Here is a 20,652-nt window from a genome sequence, read left to right as displayed (position 1 = left end):
ATTTGAACAATAGAACAATCACTCATAACAAGAGAAATAAATTAAATAATACAAATTAAAGTGGAACCAGGGAACTAATGGGATAACTGGGGATGTTGTTTGCTCCTGACAAGAGTCTCAAAGCAACTCTGAGGTCATGCTCAATGTCCAATCTGTTCCTCTGCTTTGTCTTCAGCTGGACCAGAGCTGAGAAGCCACTTTCACAAAGATAGGTAGTGCAAAATTATTATTATTATTATTTTTTTTAATGATTAATCTACGCAAAAATTCTGCGTCGACGAGTTTTTATGATCGACGTCGTCCATTATGTCGACTAATCGTTGCAGCCCTAAAACCAACGTCATTATCAATCTTAACATGGCGCGACCGAGTCAGTCACCGTGGGTTTTGCTCAGCAACGAATGTGCACATTTTTAGTTATTATGTTTGTTTTTACTACTTTTTTTATCGAAACATCACTGGCGGGGACGTCATACGACCGCCAGTCACTTATTGACCTAAACTCCGGACTCAAAGAGGAGTTTAGAGACACTTTATCATGCCAAGAATGGCCAACAGAGATCAGAAGAGACAAAGAAAACGCGGGAAACAAAGACGGCCGCAAGACAAAGAAGAAACAGAGGGAAGAGGAGCGGGATCAGATTAAGACTAAGAAGATCTGCTCACCGTCCGGCTATTCCATCCATCTTCCTGGCGAATGCACGTTCGCTAGAGAGTAAGATGGATGATTTACGAGCACGGGTCCGATTCCAGCGAGAGATGAAGGACTGCAATATCCTGTGTTTCACGGAGACCTGGCTGAAACCAGTGACTCCTGATCACAGCATCTCTCCCTCCAACTCCTTCACCATCTTCAGAGCGGACCGTACAGAGGCCTCCGGGAAGAGCATCGGCGGGGGTCTCTGCCTTATGACCAACAACGGCTGGACTAGCCCCGGGGAAGTGCAGATACTCTCCCGTTCATGCTCCGCCGACATGGAACACCTCTCGATCCAATGTCGCCCCTTCCATCTTCCACGCGAGTTCACTGCGGTAATCATGACTGCAGTGTACATTCCCCCCCAGGCGAACGTCGGCAGGGCGCTAGCGGAACTACACGACCATCTAAACACACACCAGATCAAGCATCCAGACGCGGCCATGATTGTGGCCGGGGATTTCAATCAGGCGAATCTGAAAAAAGTCATGCCGTCTTTCTTTCAGCACATCGTCTGCTCCACAAGAGGAGGAAATACACTAGACCACTGTTACACCCCGTTCAGAGCCGGATACAAGGCTGTACCGGCTCCACCATTAGCGGGATCGACGAACACGTCGGATCATGCGGCCATCTTGTTGGTCCCCGCTTACAAACAAAGATCACGTGACGCCGTCGTGTCACGTGAGGTAAAAAGATGGACCGACCAATCAGAGGCCACGCTTCAGGACGCACTCGATGACGTCGACTGGGGAATGCTCGAGAGAAGCACCAGTGACGTCAGCGAGTTCACAGACACTGTGGTGTCCTTCATAACAACACTCGCTGACAGTATTGTCCCCACAAAAAAGGCGAGGGTGTTCCCGAATCAGAAACCATGGGTGGACAGTACTATCAGAGCAGCTCTGAACTCTCGCACCACTGCTTATAACCTTGGCAGAGAGTCAGGAAACATGGAAGAGTACAAGACAACAGTCTACACTCTGCGCAAGGCTGTTAAACTTGCTAAGAGGACGTATGCCGACAAGATGGAGGCACAAATGGCACAGAATGACACAAGAGGCTTATGGCAGGGACTGAGGACTATAACTGACTACAAAGTCAGCGTCCCCTCAATGGGGAGCGACGCCGCCTCCCTTGCGGACCAGCTTAACACCTTCTACGCGCGGTTTGGTGCAAACAGTGGCGCTGCTAGCTCAACGGCTAGTGACGTCACTGGTGCGCCGGCTGTTGTGGAGGGGGGGGGGGGCATCCACGGGGGGGCGGGGACGCTCTCTCATTGACGGTACACAGTGTGAGAAGAGCATTTATGCAGGTGAACACCAGGAAGGCGGCTGGCCCAGATGGAATAACAGGACGCATACTTAAGTCCTGTGCTAACCAGCTAGCCCCTGTGTTCACCACCATATTTAATCGATCCCTGAAGGAGTCAGTGGTCCCTGCCTGCTTCAAGATGTCTACCATTATCCCGGTACCAAAGAAACCCTCACCAGCAGGTCTCAATGACTACAGACCGGTGGCACTCACCTCTGTGGCCATGAAATGTTTCGAGAGGCTGGTCAAGGATCACATTTGTGCCTCCCTCCCCAGAGATATGGACCCTATGCAATTTGCATACAGGCCAAACAGGTCCACTGACGATGCGGTCTCCCAAGTACTGCACAGCACCCTCTCTCACCTGGACCGTCAGAAGGGGGGGCTATGTGAGACTGTTGTTCATTGACTACAGCTCAGCGTTCAACACCATAGTCCCCACCAGACTGGTGGACAAGCTGATCGAGCTGGGTCTGAGCTCCGCTGAGCGCCTGGATACTGGACTTTGAGTGAAAGACCCCAGGCGGTCAGGGTGGGGGGTCAGACCTCCAACACCATCACCCTGAGCATCGGGTCCCCCCAGGGCTGTGTTCTGAGCCCCCTGCTGTACTCACTATACACACACGACTGTGTGGCCAAGTTCAGCTCCAACTCCATAGTGAAGTTTGCAGACGACACAGTGGTGGTGGGGCTGATCTCGGACAACGACGAGAAGGCCTACCGGGAGGAGGTTGAGGTACTGGAACGCTGGTGCCAGGACAACAGCCTGCTCCTGAACATTGGTAAAACCAAGGAGCTGATCGTGGATTATAGGAGGACAGCAGGAGACACTGAGGATAAACGGGGCCACCGTGGACAGGGTGAGCAGCTTCAAGTACCTGGGGGTCCACATCTCAGAGGATCTGACATGGTCAACACGCATAGACACAGTCGTAAAAAAGGCGAAGCAGCGCCTCTACCACCTGAGACAGTTAAGGAAGTTCAGAGTATTGGGGAAGATACTCCAGTCCTTCTACGCCGGAGCTGTAGAGAGCATCTTGACTGGAAACATCACTGCCTGGTATGGAAACAGCACGGCACAGGACAAGAAGGCCCTACAGAGAGTGGTGCGCTCTGCCGAGCGTACCACGGGTATTGCACTACCTCCCCTGCAGGCTCTATACAACAAGAGGTGCAAATCCAGAGCCTGCAGAATAATGAAAGACCCTCACCACCCCAATAGCAGCCTGTTCCAGCTGCTGAGGTCAGGCAGACGCCTGCGAACACCAGCTACTAGGACAGAGTGGCTTTGGCTCAGCTTCTTCCCCCAGGCCATCAGAGCCTTGAACAATGAACACTGAGGGTCACAGAACACTGAACTCTCCACACACAAGCACACATTAGCACACACACGAGACGCACGCTGTGCACGCTCGCACACTAGCAGCCACTTTAACATGAGAAAGCACTCACTCATGCTGCACACGCCCACACGTATGGCCACAAAGGAAAGGTCACTTTAAAAATAGTATAGTAACAGTGTATTGCACTACCAAGGGACCTAGCATGTCCTTCATGCTCTGTAAATAACTATGTACAAATACCGTAATGTCCCACTATGTTACCTGTTTATTGCACAATGTTGTTTATTGGATTCCATTATATGTTGTACTAGTGTATTGCACATCGTTGCGGGCAAGACCACCCGCATTTCATTGTATACTTGTATGCCGTGACAAATAAAACTCTTGACTCGACTTGAATTGACATCACTCGTCATTCAACAGAGCACTGCCACTGCCTAAGCATGAGCAGCAGTACTTATAAACACAAGAGTGGAGCGACAAAACACAAAGAAAAGGAGAAAAAGGACCAGGGAAAAGCTAAATTATCCAAGTTAGATGGACATTTTTTTCGCCCTACTCCTCCTGCGGGAGATGAGCCTGAAGTTGCCAGCCGTGTTTCATCCCGAGGCCGCCAACAGTGTTAGTGGGAGTGACGAGCCAGATTTACAGGTAGGCTACAATCACGGACACACACTCAACAAGAAAATGTTAGTTTGTGGTAAATGTTGATATCATATGGTTGTTGTTGTTACTTCGTGTAGCTCGGCCGCCTAGCTTATTTCCTTCTCTGTTTCTCGGCTGTCTGTAGTGATGATGGCAATAGGGACGAGTCAGCAGCTGCTAGCTGCTTGGGAGAGCCAGGCCGCGTGAATATTTTAGGCAACCAACTTGTGTTGAGCGTTTCTCTGATTGGCCACTACGCCCATGTGACCGCGGCAGCGCGAGAGAGCGGCAGTGCGGAAATAGGCTGCATTCTATTGCCATCCTCTGCGACAAACTCTAACCTTAACCAACTCCGAAACAGCGCCTAAACTTAACCCTTCTAACCATAACCAACTCCGAAACAATGCCTAACCTTAACCCTAACCAACTCCGAAACAATGCCTAAACTTAACCATAACCTTAACCAACTCCGAAAGAATATTGCCATGCTCTAAGACAAACCCTAACCTTAACCAACTCCGAAACAGCGCCTAAACTTAACCCTTCTAACCTTAACCAACTCCGAAACAATGCCTAAACTTAACCGGCGAAAGAATGCACGTTAAAAAAGAAAAAAAGAAAAAAGAAATTGAAGGGATTCGAACTTGTCACCAACGCACCGCAGGATCCACAGCAAGGCGGCGAACCAGTTGAGCTAGCCGTCGATGTTAAAAGAGGGGGAATTACGGCTACATAATGCTGCCGCGGCAGAGCGGAGCGGCAAGTTGGTTACCTTAAATAGGGTAAATAGGAGAGACTGAGTGGACTGGCCTTGCTGTCCATCGAAAGTGACCGAGCCAAGAAATTGGACATACAGCGGATTGTGGACGAGTTCGCGGAGCGCAAGGCTCACCGAGTAGCCTTCAAGTAGTGGCGAGTACACTTTATTTACTCCGTGCCTATTTTAATGTGTGGGGCCGCCGTGTCTATTTTAATGTGTGGGATCGCTGTGCCTACTGCTCTGAGCTCTGGTGGTGGCTATCCATGGTGCTGAATGGTGCGTCAGAAATTTAGTCATTTTATTAGGCTATGTTTTCGTCCTTGTGGTTTGTTGGACTTTATATTATGTTATATAATTATCTGATATATATATTTTACACTTTGTAGAAACGAAATCTTAAACATTACACTTTTTCTTTAGTTACTTTTCTTTCAAACATTGTTTTAAATTGTAATCTATACTGATTGAGCGATTTTTAAAGGGCCCGGTCATGTGGCCCCGCACCCCGGCCCGGGTCTGATATGTGCCGCTACTGGTGTGTGTGTGTGTGTGTGTGTGTGTACCTGTCGTCATGAGAGCAGATCCTCTGTCCACAGACCTCTCTAGAAGGTGTGAAGGAGAGCAGTCTGAGGTCTTCTAGTTGGTTCATAAAATGTTGCTCTGCAGAAACACAGGAAGACATTAAACATATATACACTATATACACACTAGGGCAGGGTCTCAAACTCACGGCCCCCGCTGGATGATTTTTTTTTTTTTTTTTAAATATTCTTATTTTTTTTTAATGTTGTGGGACTTGTACAGCACTTTGTTCAACTTTGTCAGTGCTGTAAAGTTTAAACCTTTTTAAATCTTAGACAAACAAAACACTTTGCTTTCATGAAATATTGTAAGCCGTCATTTGAGGCTTTATAAAAGCAGCACAATGAACACAAATCTGTCAGTGCAGAGTCCGACCTCATCTTAAATAACAAACAGCATTGCTTGTAGTAGTTAACAGAGGCAGAGTTGATTTTGCAAAAAATAAAAAATAATAATAATCATATATAATATTTGATGCGGCCCAGCCTCACCCAGACTCTACCTCCAGCGGCGCCCAGGTAAATTGAGTTTGAGACCCCTGCACTAGGGCTTATTAAAAATATATTTTCACTAATCGATTCCCATTGGCATAATCAAATATAGATTTAAAAAAGTTACGTTTAAGACAGATTTTCAGATCCTCATTCCACACTGTATCGAACAGAGCTGATAGGTTTCAAAACTGAAAACATTTGATGGAATCTGGAAGCCTACTACCTTGAAAAGTCCAGGACTAGAGCCTATGGTACTTGAATGAATGACCTTTATTTATATAGCACCCTTCACAGCACGAATGCACAGGGTGCTTTATACTACAGCATAACACATAACAAAAATTATAATAATCTGAAATAAATAACAACAATAACAGACAGCAGTTAACACATCCAGTGCCACGCCTCTTACTCATCGTTAACCCCTCATGTCACCTATTAACGTCATGTAAATGGTCACCTCGTTTGTAGAGCTATAACCATTATTCTATATTATAGCTATGGATACAGTACTATAGTCATTTGACACTGGGTTTCTTCCGGTCAAGATGCAAAAAATAAATATTTTTTCCATCCATACGTTCCCGTGTTATACCGTGGTGAATATAAGTATGATTTTAGGGCGGTCTATCATAATCCATGAAATGCTGAGTAATAGTCCTACACATCGATTACATTGTGGACGCTAGCGTTCCTCTCCTGAACCCGCTATTGTTCCGGATTAAAGTCCACATTATCTGTATTATGTTCCATCATGAATGCATGAAAGTGGGGGGGGGTAGTTTCTGATTATTAGAGTGTCAGTAACGGCATTCGCATTGAACACTAGACACGGTTACCAGCCTGATCGCTAAGAAGGCATTGCAAGATCAGGCTAGAATTGACGTAAAATCGATCTTACCTTCGGCCGAAAGTAATCCAAAAAGAATATTCCAATTTCTTGATCGCCATCTGGTAGATCCAATCCCCATTTGATCAACGTTATAATTATAAACGACCATAACATACGGATCAAGCATAATTGACGGGCTTCGATGTAACCAGCTGAACTGTGTGCTTCGCCGAGAACAAGAAATTAAATCTGAGACCTGGAGTCATTCCACAGCTGGGGATACAATGTTAGAAATGTAGCTCGATACCGCCGCCTGGTAGGATGCGGCCGGTACTGCACACTGCCAACACACAGCACCCTGAGAATTAATCGGGTATTAAAATCGAAAAAAAGGAAAAACGACCCAGAAACGAGAATCTTCGTTTTTTTTGGCACTGAAACGAGAATTCTCGTGAACGGCACTGGATGTGTTAAAAACAGTGAACCAAATAAAATAAAAATAATTTAAATAAAATCATCAGTCAATAGCTAAAAACTATAGGAACAGTGAGGACAAAGGATGCCTATATATGACCAAAAGCCTGTCTGAACATGTGTGTTTTTAGCATTTTTTTTAAAGGAGTTTTCTGAGGGGGCAGTTCGCAGGTCCAGGGCGTTCCAGAGCCTTGGTGCCATCACTTCGAAGGCTCGATCACCTCTTGTTATAAGCCTGGACCTGGGGACCACCAGGAGGTGCTGATCGGCAGATCTGAGTGAGCGGGTGTTGGTGTAGGGATGGATGAGTTCAGTGATGTAGATAGGGGCCTGACCGTGGAGTGCTCTGAAAGGAAAAGTGAGGACTTTGAAGTGAATTCTGTAGTGTACCGGGAGCCAGTGCAGGGATGCCAGAATGGGAGTGATGTGACATGATTTTTTTGACCTTGTGAGTAGCCTGGCTGCAGCATTTTGGACCATTTGCAGTTCGTCTATGGATGATTTAGTGAGACAGGTGAAAAGTGAGTTGCAGTAATCAAGTCTAGAGGAAATAAAAGCATGCACGGACACAGTTCTAGTTCAGAGTGAGATATGATGGAGCGGAGTTTTGCAATATTTCTAAGGTGGAAAAAAGCAAGTGCGTGTAAGTGTTTTGACATGTTTGTCTAGGTGCATGGCCTGGTTGAAAACAACACCCATGTTTCTCAGATGGGGGCGTATGTTTTCTTTGAGGGACCCCAAGTGGGTGACCACTCTAGCTGCAGTCTTCTCAGCTGCTACGATCAGCACCTCAGTTTTTGCAGCATTTAACTGGAGGAAGTTACTACCCATCCAACTCTCAATGCTGAGCAGGCACTCCTGGAGAAGGCTGAGTTTCTCCAACTTATCTGGTTTGAAAGAGCAAAGTAGCTCTATGTCGTCTGCGTAGCAGTGATATTTAATGCCGGTGAATTTGTTGATGAGGAGGCCTAAAGGAAGCATATAAATGGCAAAAAGGAGTGGCCCTAGCACAGATCCCTGTGGTACCCCACATGAGGGGGGGCGAGGTCAGATTTAAAGTCCAGTCCAGGAGACCCAGAATACCGACTGTTTCGAAGTGCAATTCAGTTTTGTTATGCTAATTATGTTGACTGATGTAGTGTGTTGGTCATGTTTAGGGCTGGGCCTGGGCGGTATGACTTTTTAAGGTATTGTAACAAACCGTGTGTAAAACGGGCTCGCCACAGTCCAAAAACCCACAAGAACTTCTAATTTCCACACAGTCTCTTTTGTTTACTTTATTTATTAACCACAAATAATAGCCAAACAAATGCATGTACCAGCAGACTGCGCGTCCAAATATCCCAGTCACCACAAACGTACGACAGGCAAAATAGAATGGTCAGACAGTCCGGGGGTCAATAACACAAAGGGGGTTCGTTGCCAGAAAATGGATTATTCAATACTCAGGTTTGTCATCCAGTTCAAGGGTCAGTACACAAGGAAGATTCGTAGCCAGTCCAGGTTCGATACACACACGATCACCTCCTGCTCTCCTCTCTCCTTCTACCACCACACACTGTCACAAAACTCTGAATACAATATCTCTCTCCAGGGTTAGAAAAAAAGGCTTTTTTTGCCCCCCTTAATTGATTTTCGGGGGCTTTTTTTGTATTTCGGGGGCACTGAATTTTTATGATAAACAGTTATTAAACATCCTTACATCCACATTTTTGACAGTCTTCGTCCTGCGGACAAAAATATCCACACAAGCTCCTAGAACACTAGCCGTGTTTGCAGCCGGAGTCTCACGACAAGCTTTGCAATAAATGATATGTTGACCGGTAGCATCCTCCTCAACCCCTACCCAGTCTAATCCCCACGACTCCATCGTACTCCGCTTTACATTTTTTTATTTGAGGACCTGGGGAATCTGCTTCTCAGACTCTTTTTCCTTCGTGTTTTTAGTTTGATAAAAAACGCTCCATCTTGTCTGTCTTCAAAATGCCATCAAATGCTGGTGAGCTGCTCACCTGCTAATGTGAGAGGGTGGGGAGAGTGACGTTGACATCGGCGTCTGATCAAAACAGATTTAATAAATCACGTCTTTCACTCGTCAGTTAAATAAATAGTCATATACATTTTTATACTATGTTTGATAACATAATGTTAATGACATTAATAATGTCTCCATATATATATATATCATTAGTAAACTCTCTGGGGCTTTTTGTCCCCCCCGACCCCCCTTAACTATTCAAATAAATGAAACAAAACATAATGTTAATGTCTCCATCAGGGTTTTCCCGTTAGAAAATATTGGGGCCGGTCTCCGCATTCCGGTCAGTTTATTGAGCTTAAAAACAATTGAAGGCAGGCTATATAAAGAATATTTTAACTTAAAACTAGGCTACTTTTGCGTATATACAGTCATTAATATATTCCAAATAAAATAAGTCCCTTGAGACTCCGTGCTGCTCCTGACTTGAAATCAAATAGGTGTCTGTGGCACTGGGCAGTCGGCCCGACATTAACAGCAGTCTGTTATAATCACATTTTTATGAGCTAACGAATTCCGTTATATTGGACATTTGTATTAATTATATCAAGCGAAGAACTGAGAAATTTGGCAGAGAAAGACGGCAACATTATCGCGGGGTCCAACGCTGCGTGATCGCTGAAACCAACGACAACCTAACACCGGTTCCTGACAGGCAGCGACGCGAGCGAGCGTGATTGCGAAAGTGATTAAAATGTATTAGTTTCAATCAGACTATCCTGACCTGCCGCGAGCGACAGCGAACTGAGCGGCGATGTCGTTCCCCCCTCAAATATTCGCTCGCTGTGTCTCTAGTTGAGCGATTACGCGGCAGAGTCCCGCCCCTAAACACTTTTTATTGGTCAAGAATCGCAGGCTGCTTTGCCCCTGTGTGCTTCCAGGTAACACACACACACAGACACGCGCCGCCTCATATCAGGACAGTGTCGCGCGCGATTTCGTCTCCAGTTCGATCGCTCGCTGCCTGTCAGGAACCGGTGTAACGAAGCGATAAACTCATCCCAATAGTATGCAACTGCAGAGCCGCAGAGCCAGCGGCGCTATCAGGTCCGGTCTGGGGACCGCTCAGCAGCGCCACCCACCCAATGGCTGAATTGCCAATGGCTGAATTGGAGTACTGCACTGTGCGGGCACAACTGTGAGCTCTGCGGCTCCGCAGCTGCACGCCTCTCGCTAATCCAGCACCAAGCTGCCGCACCGCCATTCTCATCAGCAAAACACAGGTCGCGAGGGAATCATTCTCACAGGACATTATGACCGGAGATATTTAAATATGTCGGACTTCAACAGAATATCCTCTAATAGTAACCCCGGCTTGTATTTGTTTCAACTGTAGCGGGTACCAGGCTTGTATTAGGAGGAGGCCTGTATAAGAGGGAGGCCTATATTTCAAATTTTCAAACGGATCATAATGAATAAATCAACATTTTGTGTCAGTTTGAACCCAGTAAAATGTACTGGGTTCATTTATTGAAACCAAGTACTGTATGAAATAGTAAACAGTGCAATTACAGGTGGTCACTGGTCATTTCAACGTTTTCAAAGTGAAATCAAGTAACTAGCTCAGTATGCAGCTCAGTATATTAGTAACCCGGCTTGTATTAGGAGGCCGGCTTATAATTGCTTAGCTCAAGAGCGCACCCGGCCATTAATAGAGACCCGGCTTGTATTTGAGACCCGGTTACTATTAGAGGAATTACGGTATATATAATTAGTAAACTGTTGGGGGCATTTTGTGGCCCCCTTAACTGATTTTCGAGGGCATTTTGTCCATTTTCACGGGCATTTTGCCCCAAGCCCGCGTTAATTTCTAACCCTGTCTCTCTCTCTCTCTACAACAACCACCTCCAACACGCTCATCTAACTCTTTCTACACTAGTGTTTATGAATGGTGTGTGCACGTGTCTCTAATTATGCGCAGGTGTAACCTATCCGTACTAATCAACTAGAGGGTGTGTCATGCATGTGTGCGTATGAGGTGTGTCTGCCTACTGTATGTGCTGCGCATGTGTGTTTCGTCAGTAACTAAACATCTATCTAAATGCTACCACTCTGTCCGCAACGGACAATGTGCGTGGAATGGGGAAATAAGGACACGTTACAATCGCTCTAGTTCCTCGCTCCACGCACCAATCGGCCAACAAGCCTTTCCCCTCTCGCCGTATCCTGGCCACCTCGCTTCGAGGCGTGACGCGACAGCATTGTCTCGCCAGCCTGGAAGTTCTCGACAGCGAGTGACGCGTTGCGAGTGTCACTCGCTGTCACTTCCGGGTTTCCCCATGCTGCGGATGACGCAGAGCCAGATTCCTGCTCCTCAACCTCTTTCTCTCAGTGGCATACCGCGACGTTTGCCACAGTATATAAATATATTTTCATATTATATATATATATTTTAACCTGTTTCTTCTGTAAAGCTGCATCTCTCCTCTCTCTCACTCTGTCTAACCTCGCGCCCAAACACTCCTCAGTTCTGCATCTCTCCTCTCTCTCTCACTCTGTCTAACCTCGCCCCCAAACACTCCTCAGTTCTGCATCTCTCCTCTCTCACTCTGTCTAACCTCGCCGCCAACCACTCCTCAGTTCTGCATCTCTCCTCTCTCACTCTGAGTAACCTCGCCCCCAAACACTCCTCAGTTCTGCATCTCTCCTCTTTCTCACTCTGAGTAACCTCGCCCCCAAACACTCCTCAGTTCTGCATCTCTCCTCTCTCTCACTCTGTCTAACCTCGCCCCCAAACACTCCTCAGTTCTGCATCTCTCCTCTCTCTCACTCTGAGTAACCTCGCCGCCAACCACTCCTCAGTTCTGCATCTCTCCTCTCTCACTCTGTCTAACCTCGCCCCAAAACACTCCTCAGTTCTGCATCTCTCCTCTCTCTCACTCTGTCTAACCTCGCCGCCAACCACTCCTCAGTTCTGCATCTCTCCTCTCTCACTCTGAGTAACCTCGCCCCCAAACACTCCTCAGTTCTGCATCTCTCCTCTCTTTCACACACTGTGTAACCTCGCCCCCAAACACTCCTCAGTTCTGCATCTCTCCTCTCTCTCACTCTGAGTAACCTCGCCCCCAAACACTCCTCAGTTCTGCATCTCTCCTCTCTCTCACTCTGAGTAACCTCGCCCCCAAACACTCCTCAGTTCTGCATCTCTCCTCTCTCTCACTCTGTCTAACCTCGCCGCCAACCACTCCTCAGTTCTGCATCTCTCCTCTCTCTCACTCTCTGAGTAACCTCGCCCCCAACCACTCCTCACTTCTGCATCTCTCCTCTCTCTCACTGATGTAAAGCCAGTGATGTACCTGAACGCGTTCAATGAACGATCGTTCATGAACGCGTTCGTATTTTGGGCGAACTTGAACTGAACGTACTGTATATCCGCTAAATGAACGTAATTGAGAACGCGTTCATTCTCAGCCCTGTGTAACGGAGTTCAAAAGTGCGTTCATTCTCAGCACTCTATTATAACGGCGTTCAAAGATGTGCCATATTTCATAATGCATTTCAGCCGAAAACTCAGTTAAAACACTGTAAACAGGCTTAAAGATTATGCGTAAAACCACCCGATCTGGCAACCAGCCTGTCACCCCCTGCCACGTCTTCAGACTCCTCCTCACAACAAGCAGTGGAACAGGAATCTGCGCACAGAGCCGCAGAAGCAGCAGCACTCGCTCAGTCGGAGTCAGACTCTACCTCTAGACGTCACGTCGGCGTATGCATTTAAAAGAGTTTACAATTCAAACTATTTGATAAACTTCTACTTTCAGCCCGGAAATGCATTCTGATAAACTGGATTAAGGATAAGCCTCCATTTTTACAAATGTGGTATAGAGAGATCTTAGGTGTGCTCCTACCCCATGAAAGACACTGTGCAATGCATAGAGTCAACAACGCTTCCTTTCAGGAGGTGTGGGCCCCACTATTAGACTATTTTCATGCTGAAAATGTATCGGATCCTTCTAAAGGCCCAGTGCCCCATTGTATGGACAGACCTAGGATAGGAAAAAATAAATATATGTATGTCTACATGTGAATGGGCTCGAGGCAAGTGCAATACTGTACAGTGCCTGTCTTGGTCTGCTTTCCTTTTTGCTTGTTTTTTTTTTGTTTTTGCTTGCTTATGGTGTGGATGATGGCATAGAGATGAACTGGAGGACCCCCCCCCCCCCTTGTCCCAATGTGTGTTTTTGTAATGTAAGTAACTGTACGTGAAAAATCTATAATATTTTTTTTTAAAAGAACTAAAAAGAACTAAATTAGTTCATTTTTGAAACCATGAACTTTAGTTCAACATTTTGAATTATGAACTATGAACTGAACTAGTTCCTTTTAAAAATTTTGAACTGTGAACTGAACTAGTTCATGTAGAAAGTGAACTTTCCCAACACTGTGTAAAGCCATGTACCGTTGGTAAATCTGTGATCTGCTGTTAAGCAAAGTTACATTGAGAGCTGTTCGACTGCATTACATTTTTTTTAAATTGGGTGATTTACAAACCTTTCCTCATCACTGATGCTAGTACATGATGCCTGTTAAAAATGTACAGCAGTGTCTGAGCTGAGGCAAGCTGTAACTGGCTACAACCATTAAGTGGTCTGCACACGGTGGGGGCGACCAACGTCGTCTGGCGATGCGATCGCCTGTCGCTCGACGACAATCGCTTGGCTCCCGACACCAGAGACGACCGTCGCTCTGTCTAGCTGGGGGTGTGGTTACTTGTTTCCCCCCGGGAGATAGCCCTAGCAGGTAGCTGTGTTTTGTGTTACGAGGGAATATTAACCTGTAAAACCCATATTGAGCTGGAATTAAACCACCATATACGAATACAACCTCTCCTCATTCTTCCTGACATTACTGCATGACTGATCGCTACAATACGTTCAGTACCACCGATTGGACAAGTATTATTATGTAGCTGAGAGAGGATGTTTTTTCACTGAAGACGCTGTTCTGTTATCAACCATAATTTCTTTGGACAATAAACCTTATAAACCACATCAGTTGCAGCGTGGACATTAAACTCTGTCAACATCCATAACTTCTTTTGTTACCCGAGTACAAAAACATCTAAGTAGGTGCATTGTGGCGCATTGTTCATTTATTAGTTAATGACAAGCGGCCACTATAGCTTCTCCAACTAACGTTATTTATTTAAATTGTTCCTGTTAATAATAAACATAAGTAGCATGGTAATAATACGTAGGTTATTGATCAATGAATGTATTGATACATTAATGGTGTACAAATGATACACCAGTAGAAGTCATGTTATTTCCTCATTGTCCTTTCTGTGTCGCCTCAAAAAATAGGATTGAGGCGATTTTTAGCGAGGTGACAGAAATAGCTGCGCGACCGTCGCTTCAAAATCTCCTGCCGCGTGGGTTCTCTCATTCATAACAATGGAGGCGATACAATTCTGTCGGTCGGCTAGCAAAAAAAGTCGGTCGCCTGGCTAAAATTGCCCGCCGTGTGCGGAGCCCTTTAGAGTCATACTATGCTTCTAACAATCTAACGTTAGTAACATAACGTTGCTGTGTCTCTCCACGTGTGTGATGTTGTGTTTGGCTGTGCTTCGACCCACCAAGCTAAGATGGAAATAACCTTAACACGTTAATCGCCGATGACGTGTTTAGACGTCATTCCTAGCCATGCTCATTCTGCCGAAGACGCCGTAACTCGTCTTTGATATCAATAATTCAAAAATCTGTGATCGAAATCATATTTCTCCTCCGGAGACATGAGATGTACTGGTGAGCTCCACTCAACTGTCTAACGGTTCAAGAGTGCCATCCGGTGGCCGACCAAGAGGGAGGGGCGCGCCAAACAGGAAGTGCTCATCCATAATCCGTCCGGGCACTCGCGATCGGTAGCCGGACCCCATCTCAACACACTGGATGATCAATCGCTCACCCTAACTCAATAAACAACGTTATTTGGACGTATATAGTATTATACAACGTGGAAATGGTTCATCAGGATCAACATCCCATAATCGAAAACTGTCTACTCCACGGTGATCGTCCAATGGCGCGAGGAACATACGGTAAGATCCAGCGTTATTTTCTAACATATTCCATATAAACTGCTCTGATGACCATATGACCCACACTAGACGAATGGTATAACGTTGCCCACGGAATTATAAACGCCCCCTCGCCCATCCGGTCAATATCAGATGATACGTAGTAACTTCTAGAACCACGTCCAGTTGACATTTTTTATCTCGCGCCGATTGCTATCAGACTGTATTTCATCATCAATATAATGCATTTGGAGCTATAAATCAAGTTCTGGAGAAAGCTGCAGAAAACGATAAAAACATACTTATACTTTAGACGATATTTTAGTATGAATATGTGAATGAAAAAGTATATCGTTGCTACACCCTGAACAATGGATATAGGACATTGAATGGGCCATAATAATGGCAATTTAGCAATAGAATTTAAAAAGTTATAGCCCTGCAAAGAAGGGGAACTTCTCCATAGACAAATAGAGCTGGCTAGGGATGGTAAATTATGAATTTGAACCATGGCGATCAAAGTGTTAATATTTGATCACTTAGATTGGATATTTAGCTTGTAACCAGGTCCGTCAACAAACACTGTATTTGTCAACAAGCACACAGTCTAACTAACTTAGGACTGGCCCAAACTATTTGGATATTTCAATTTTGCTATTTCAGAAGGCCTCTTCATTAGGCCTAATTCACTGCCTTGGTCTTTAGCTGTTTCTCAATTTCAATTGAAGTTTTTTCATCTTTATTGAGTCATCTTTATTGAATGTGATCATAGATGATACCTGTGGTGAGTCCGTCTCTCTTCTGTCTCCACTGGGGGACGAAGACTGTGATCTCTCTGTGGCCTCGCTTCCAGAATGCCTCCACTGCCAGAGCTATTCCTCGACACGAGAAAAAACGATGGAGGCCGTGACTAGAGAGAGATAGAGAAACATAGAGAGGTGTTATGCTGGCAGAGGGAAGGAGTCATTTCCGTGGCAATTTCACAGATGGAATAAATACAAAGCCAGTTGTTGATAATGATGCTATTGATTGGCACAGTCCTTTCTCAGCACAATTCATGGTGTTCCCGATACTAGCTCCTGATATATAGACATAAATCAATACAAAGTCAATGGGGTTTGAGGTCCAGTCTGAACAACCTGACTGAAGCTCACTAAAATGTACTCCATAGTGCACACAAAGCAGATTTCCGTGAGCTTTCAGTCTGCTTGTACAGACAGGAGTTTGACCCCATTGACTTTGCATTAGTTTGTGGCCAAGAATCCGGAGCTAGTGTGAGGAACAGCATGGATTGTGCCGAGAAAGGATTCTACCAATCAACCTCATTAGTAAGTAAAAGAAAAACAGCACTAGGAGTCCAGGAAGGAGCCCCTTTAACTCTTTCACTGCCACACGACTAGGGATGGGTACCGAATTCGGTACTTTTGAGGTACCGAACCGAAACACGTCGGTACTACCGAGTATCGAATCAAGTGAGAAACGGGAAAAAAAAAAAAAAAAAAAAAAAAAAAGTATTAATTTTTTTTTAACTTTTTTTTTTATGTCAGCGTTCACACGCACAATATATGCTTACCTAGGTAGGTAAATTAAATTTCTTGAGACTAAAGTACCGAAAAAAGGTACCGTTGGGTACTGGTATCGATTCACAGGTACCGGTACCGGTATCGGTTCAAATGTGAAGGGTACCCATACCCATCCCTACACACGACAGAAGGTTAACCCTTTACTATCACACAACCGACGGCGATGCTCCATCATTAGCATCCGCGGAGCTAATGATGCTAATAATGGAGCATCGCCGTCGGTTGTGTGATAGTAAAGGGCTAACCTTCTGTATTGTCACAGTGAAAGGGTTAACCGGCTGTCGTGTGGCAGTGAAAGGGTTAACAACCAGCACACTCTTGCCATGGCAAATTCTAATAGCATTTTTAATTCCTCATGACATTCTAATACATTATTGGTGGCTGTTGAAGATCATCAACAACAGCCTCAATCACAAGGTCAACTATATAACCTACGTAATAATCCAAAACTGACACACAGACTGCTTCAACAACAATCTTTTCTGCAAATCATGACTCAAACCTAGGGCTCGAAATTCACTTTTTTACTTGGTAGCACTGGTGCTCCCAACTTCAAAACGTTTTGGAGCACCAGCAAAAATGTAGGAGCACCCACCAAAATGTAAGGAGCACCAACAATATATATGTAATACATTTTAGATATCAACATTATGTGGCAATCCTCAGTAAATACAGTAAATCAAACTCCTCTGATCATCTGGTCTTTCAGAAGATATGGGACGCACACACACACACACACAGAAAGGGCTCCTTGTGCAAAGTTTTGCTACGTTAATTGAACCAGTAGAGAGGGAGGGAGAGAGAGACGACTCCCTCCCGAGCCCCGTCGCCCCCACCCATTCCAGCTCAGCTCAGCTGTGTTCTCTGTGTCTGAGCATGGTTATTTAGCTAGCGTTAGTTTACCCCGACGTAAATGAATGACTAGGATGCAAAGCATTGGAGTTTTCACTGCACATAGAAACAGTGCAGGGGAAAAAACTGGGACTTACTCTGGAGCTATGCTGTAAGTCTTCACACACGGACGGACGTCTCACGATGCTTGTTGATGTGCGTATACTAGATATCTTGGGCTACTTCTGATTGGTGAGCAATGAATGAGAGCACAGCACTTCTGATTGGTAAGCATGACTGGCACGCAAGAAAAAAACCTTGAATCAAACTCGCTGTATAACGTATCCCAAGTCGCAGCCTAGTTAAAGGTAAGAACGTCAAGCTCACGTTTGATTGGTTAGAATGGTCACTGTCAACTCACAAGGCACATACTGAGTGTACAAACTAGCGAATGTACAGAGAAAGGGACGTTCGGGGAGGGGGGGGGGGTTGCACCAGAACAATTATTTGCACTTGCACAAATGCTCCCAATTATATTTTGAGGTTGCACAGATCAAATTTCGGGAGAACATGCGACAAGGTAAGAGGATTTTAAGTCATGGTATCCATAAACTTCAATCGGTTCGGATCCTTTGAATGAATGAGAATGTAAACAAACACGGCTTCCACGTAGAAATCAATGACTGCGCTCAGAGAGGAGTCGTTCGGCAAAAAATAGTTCTGAGTATATCTGCTTGGAAAACATAATTGTCGAATTCAATTATTTTTTATTTCTCCACGTGGTAAATACACAGGTCACAACATGTTTACAGGAACGTTTTGGAGCTGTATTTGGAGTGTATTTGGTGACTGTAGGGCACTGTAGGGAACATCAGGCTATAAAACCCCCCCACTTCCAGTGATGAAGCTAAGCTACGCTAACGGAGCGACTGTTCCCTAAGCTAAATGCACGCACAGAGACAAAAAAGGTATGTATCTTCTTGTCTAACTCCAGGGAAGATGTTAAATAAGCTAATTTCCCAAAATGTTGGAGTTTTCCTTTAACATTTTAGTTGTTGCCACCAATGAAAATCAGCTCACTACACATGCTCAGACTGTTGTTCTATGGTATTTGAGACGGGGAACAAAATAAGCACCCGCCAAACGCCAATGGCGTGTAGATTTCCTCTTTGGCTGGTAAATTACCGAGGCTACTCAGCCACCCTGGCGTGTAAAAAAAAATGGGAGCCATATGAGCATATGAGAGTATTATATCAGGGCTATACAGTGCAAGCATTTCATTCGCATTTGCCCCTAAAAATAGATTTGTGCGAACCGGGAAAATCATTTAGGAGCAGTGTGCGAGTAATAGTCTTTTGTAGTGGGCGTGTCAACTGCGCAATTGTCATTTCATAATAGAGACGGAGCAGCGCGGATCAGGATGTAACCAGCTCTGTAACAACTCATCTCGAGTGACGCTGCTTCTATGTGCAACGAAAACTCTGCGAGCAGCGGTTCCAATTGTCTAACATGCTTTGCATCCTCGCCAGTCCTGTATACCCCACGTTGCGCTAAAAACCTTAACTACTGTAATAGTATCTGCTAACTGAGTACTCCAACTAAGCTAACCTGCTAACCACTGTAAGCCATGACTGGGAACGCTCACATACTATTGAGGGAAGGGGGGGCTCTCGGTGTCTATCTCTGTGTGTGTGTGTGTGTGTGTGTGTGTGTGTGTGTGTGTGTGTGTGTGTGTGTGTGTCTTGCTCTCTCTCCTGAACCCATTTCATTCAAAAGGAAGATATTGATGGACAGTAGCTATAGTATATAGCTCAGTAGCTGTAACAGAATAATTTTATTAATTAACTATTATTCAATAGCGTTTAACTTATAATGAATTAAATAATTTTATAAAGTATTTTCCATATTCTGTCATCTAATAATATATTCATTACCTTTCCTATCTGTATCAAAGTCAAAATGTTGGTATTGTGACAACACTACAAAATACAAAAGCAGCTTGACAACCGAAATCCTTTGCGTCTAGTATAGGCATGGGCCAATGTGTGATTTTGGTGGTATGTGCTATTTGCACAGATGTTTGTCCCTTAGTATGCACACGCACAGTATAATATGCATGCAATAAATAGTTTGTTAATAAACTCTTGTTATTTGAAAAATTTTCACTGTGCTCCTAAATTTATTTGTGTGCTCCCAATTCTTTTTTTTATTTAGGGGCACATGTGCTCCCTGGGAAAAAGGTTAGTGGCGATAAACTAAAAATCAATTAAAAATGTTTGGCTGGTAAAAAATCTGCCTGGCTGGTAGTTTTTTTAATCTACTAGCCACCTTGGCTGGTAAGCCAAAAAGTAAATTTTGTTCCCTGATGAGATATCGCTTATCGCCACCTACTGGCCCGGCATGCTTGTTGGAGCAATTTATATTAGTTTACGTCTAGACGGAGGTATTTATAAAAAAAAAAAAAAAAAGAAAAACTGCCGCGTGGACAAGGATTAATTTTTTTTAACAGTCTGAAAATATCCGGTTTGAAAAATATCCATATACGTGTAGTCAGGGCTGAAAATACCACGTCCGCTGTCACATTAGTTACAAATGGCATTGTGTCTGCTCTAGATGATAAGCACTGTGCTGCTCTTTTTGTGGATTTGTCTAAAGTATTTGACACAGTTGATCACTCTTTGCTTTTACAAAACATTTGTAATATAGGTAGAAAGGCCTGTAACTGGTTCCAGGATTATCTGTTTGAAAGACATCAGTGTGTGAAGTGACACTCTGAAATACCAAATCAGAGGTTTACACATAACAAAGGGTGTGCACAAGGTACAATTTTAGGTCCGGTCCTCTTTACCATTTACATAAATGATGTAGTTTTATCACTGAAAGATTGTCAGGCCACACAATTGTGTATTGTATAGCACTCTATTCACTTGGCGATGGAGAACCTGCAGCTTTCATTTACCTCCCTCCAAAAAGCCCTTATTGATCTCAAATTGGTTCTAAATGCAAATAAAACTAAATTGATGCTTTTCTCAAAATCACAAAA

At 44.7% G+C, this 20,652-nt stretch overlaps 1 protein-coding gene across 1 annotated transcript in view; it reads right to left on the bottom strand.

Moving 5' to 3' along the window:
- The window catches only part of n4bp1 (nedd4 binding protein 1), an 89,381-nt gene that overhangs the window by 7,606 nt on the left and 61,123 nt on the right, over window positions 1–20,652 (bottom strand). The window contains 2 exon segments of the mRNA XM_084317783.1: window positions 5,323–5,419; window positions 15,975–16,105. Of these exon segments, the coding sequence (XP_084173909.1) occupies window positions 5,323–5,419; window positions 15,975–16,105 (228 nt within the window).

This window comes from Notolepis coatsorum, assembly GCF_963971535.1.
Source record: "Notolepis coatsorum genome assembly, chromosome: 6".
NCBI lineage: Eukaryota > Metazoa > Chordata > Actinopteri > Aulopiformes > Paralepididae > Notolepis > Notolepis coatsorum.
This window is presented reverse-complemented; position numbering and strand designations above follow the sequence as displayed.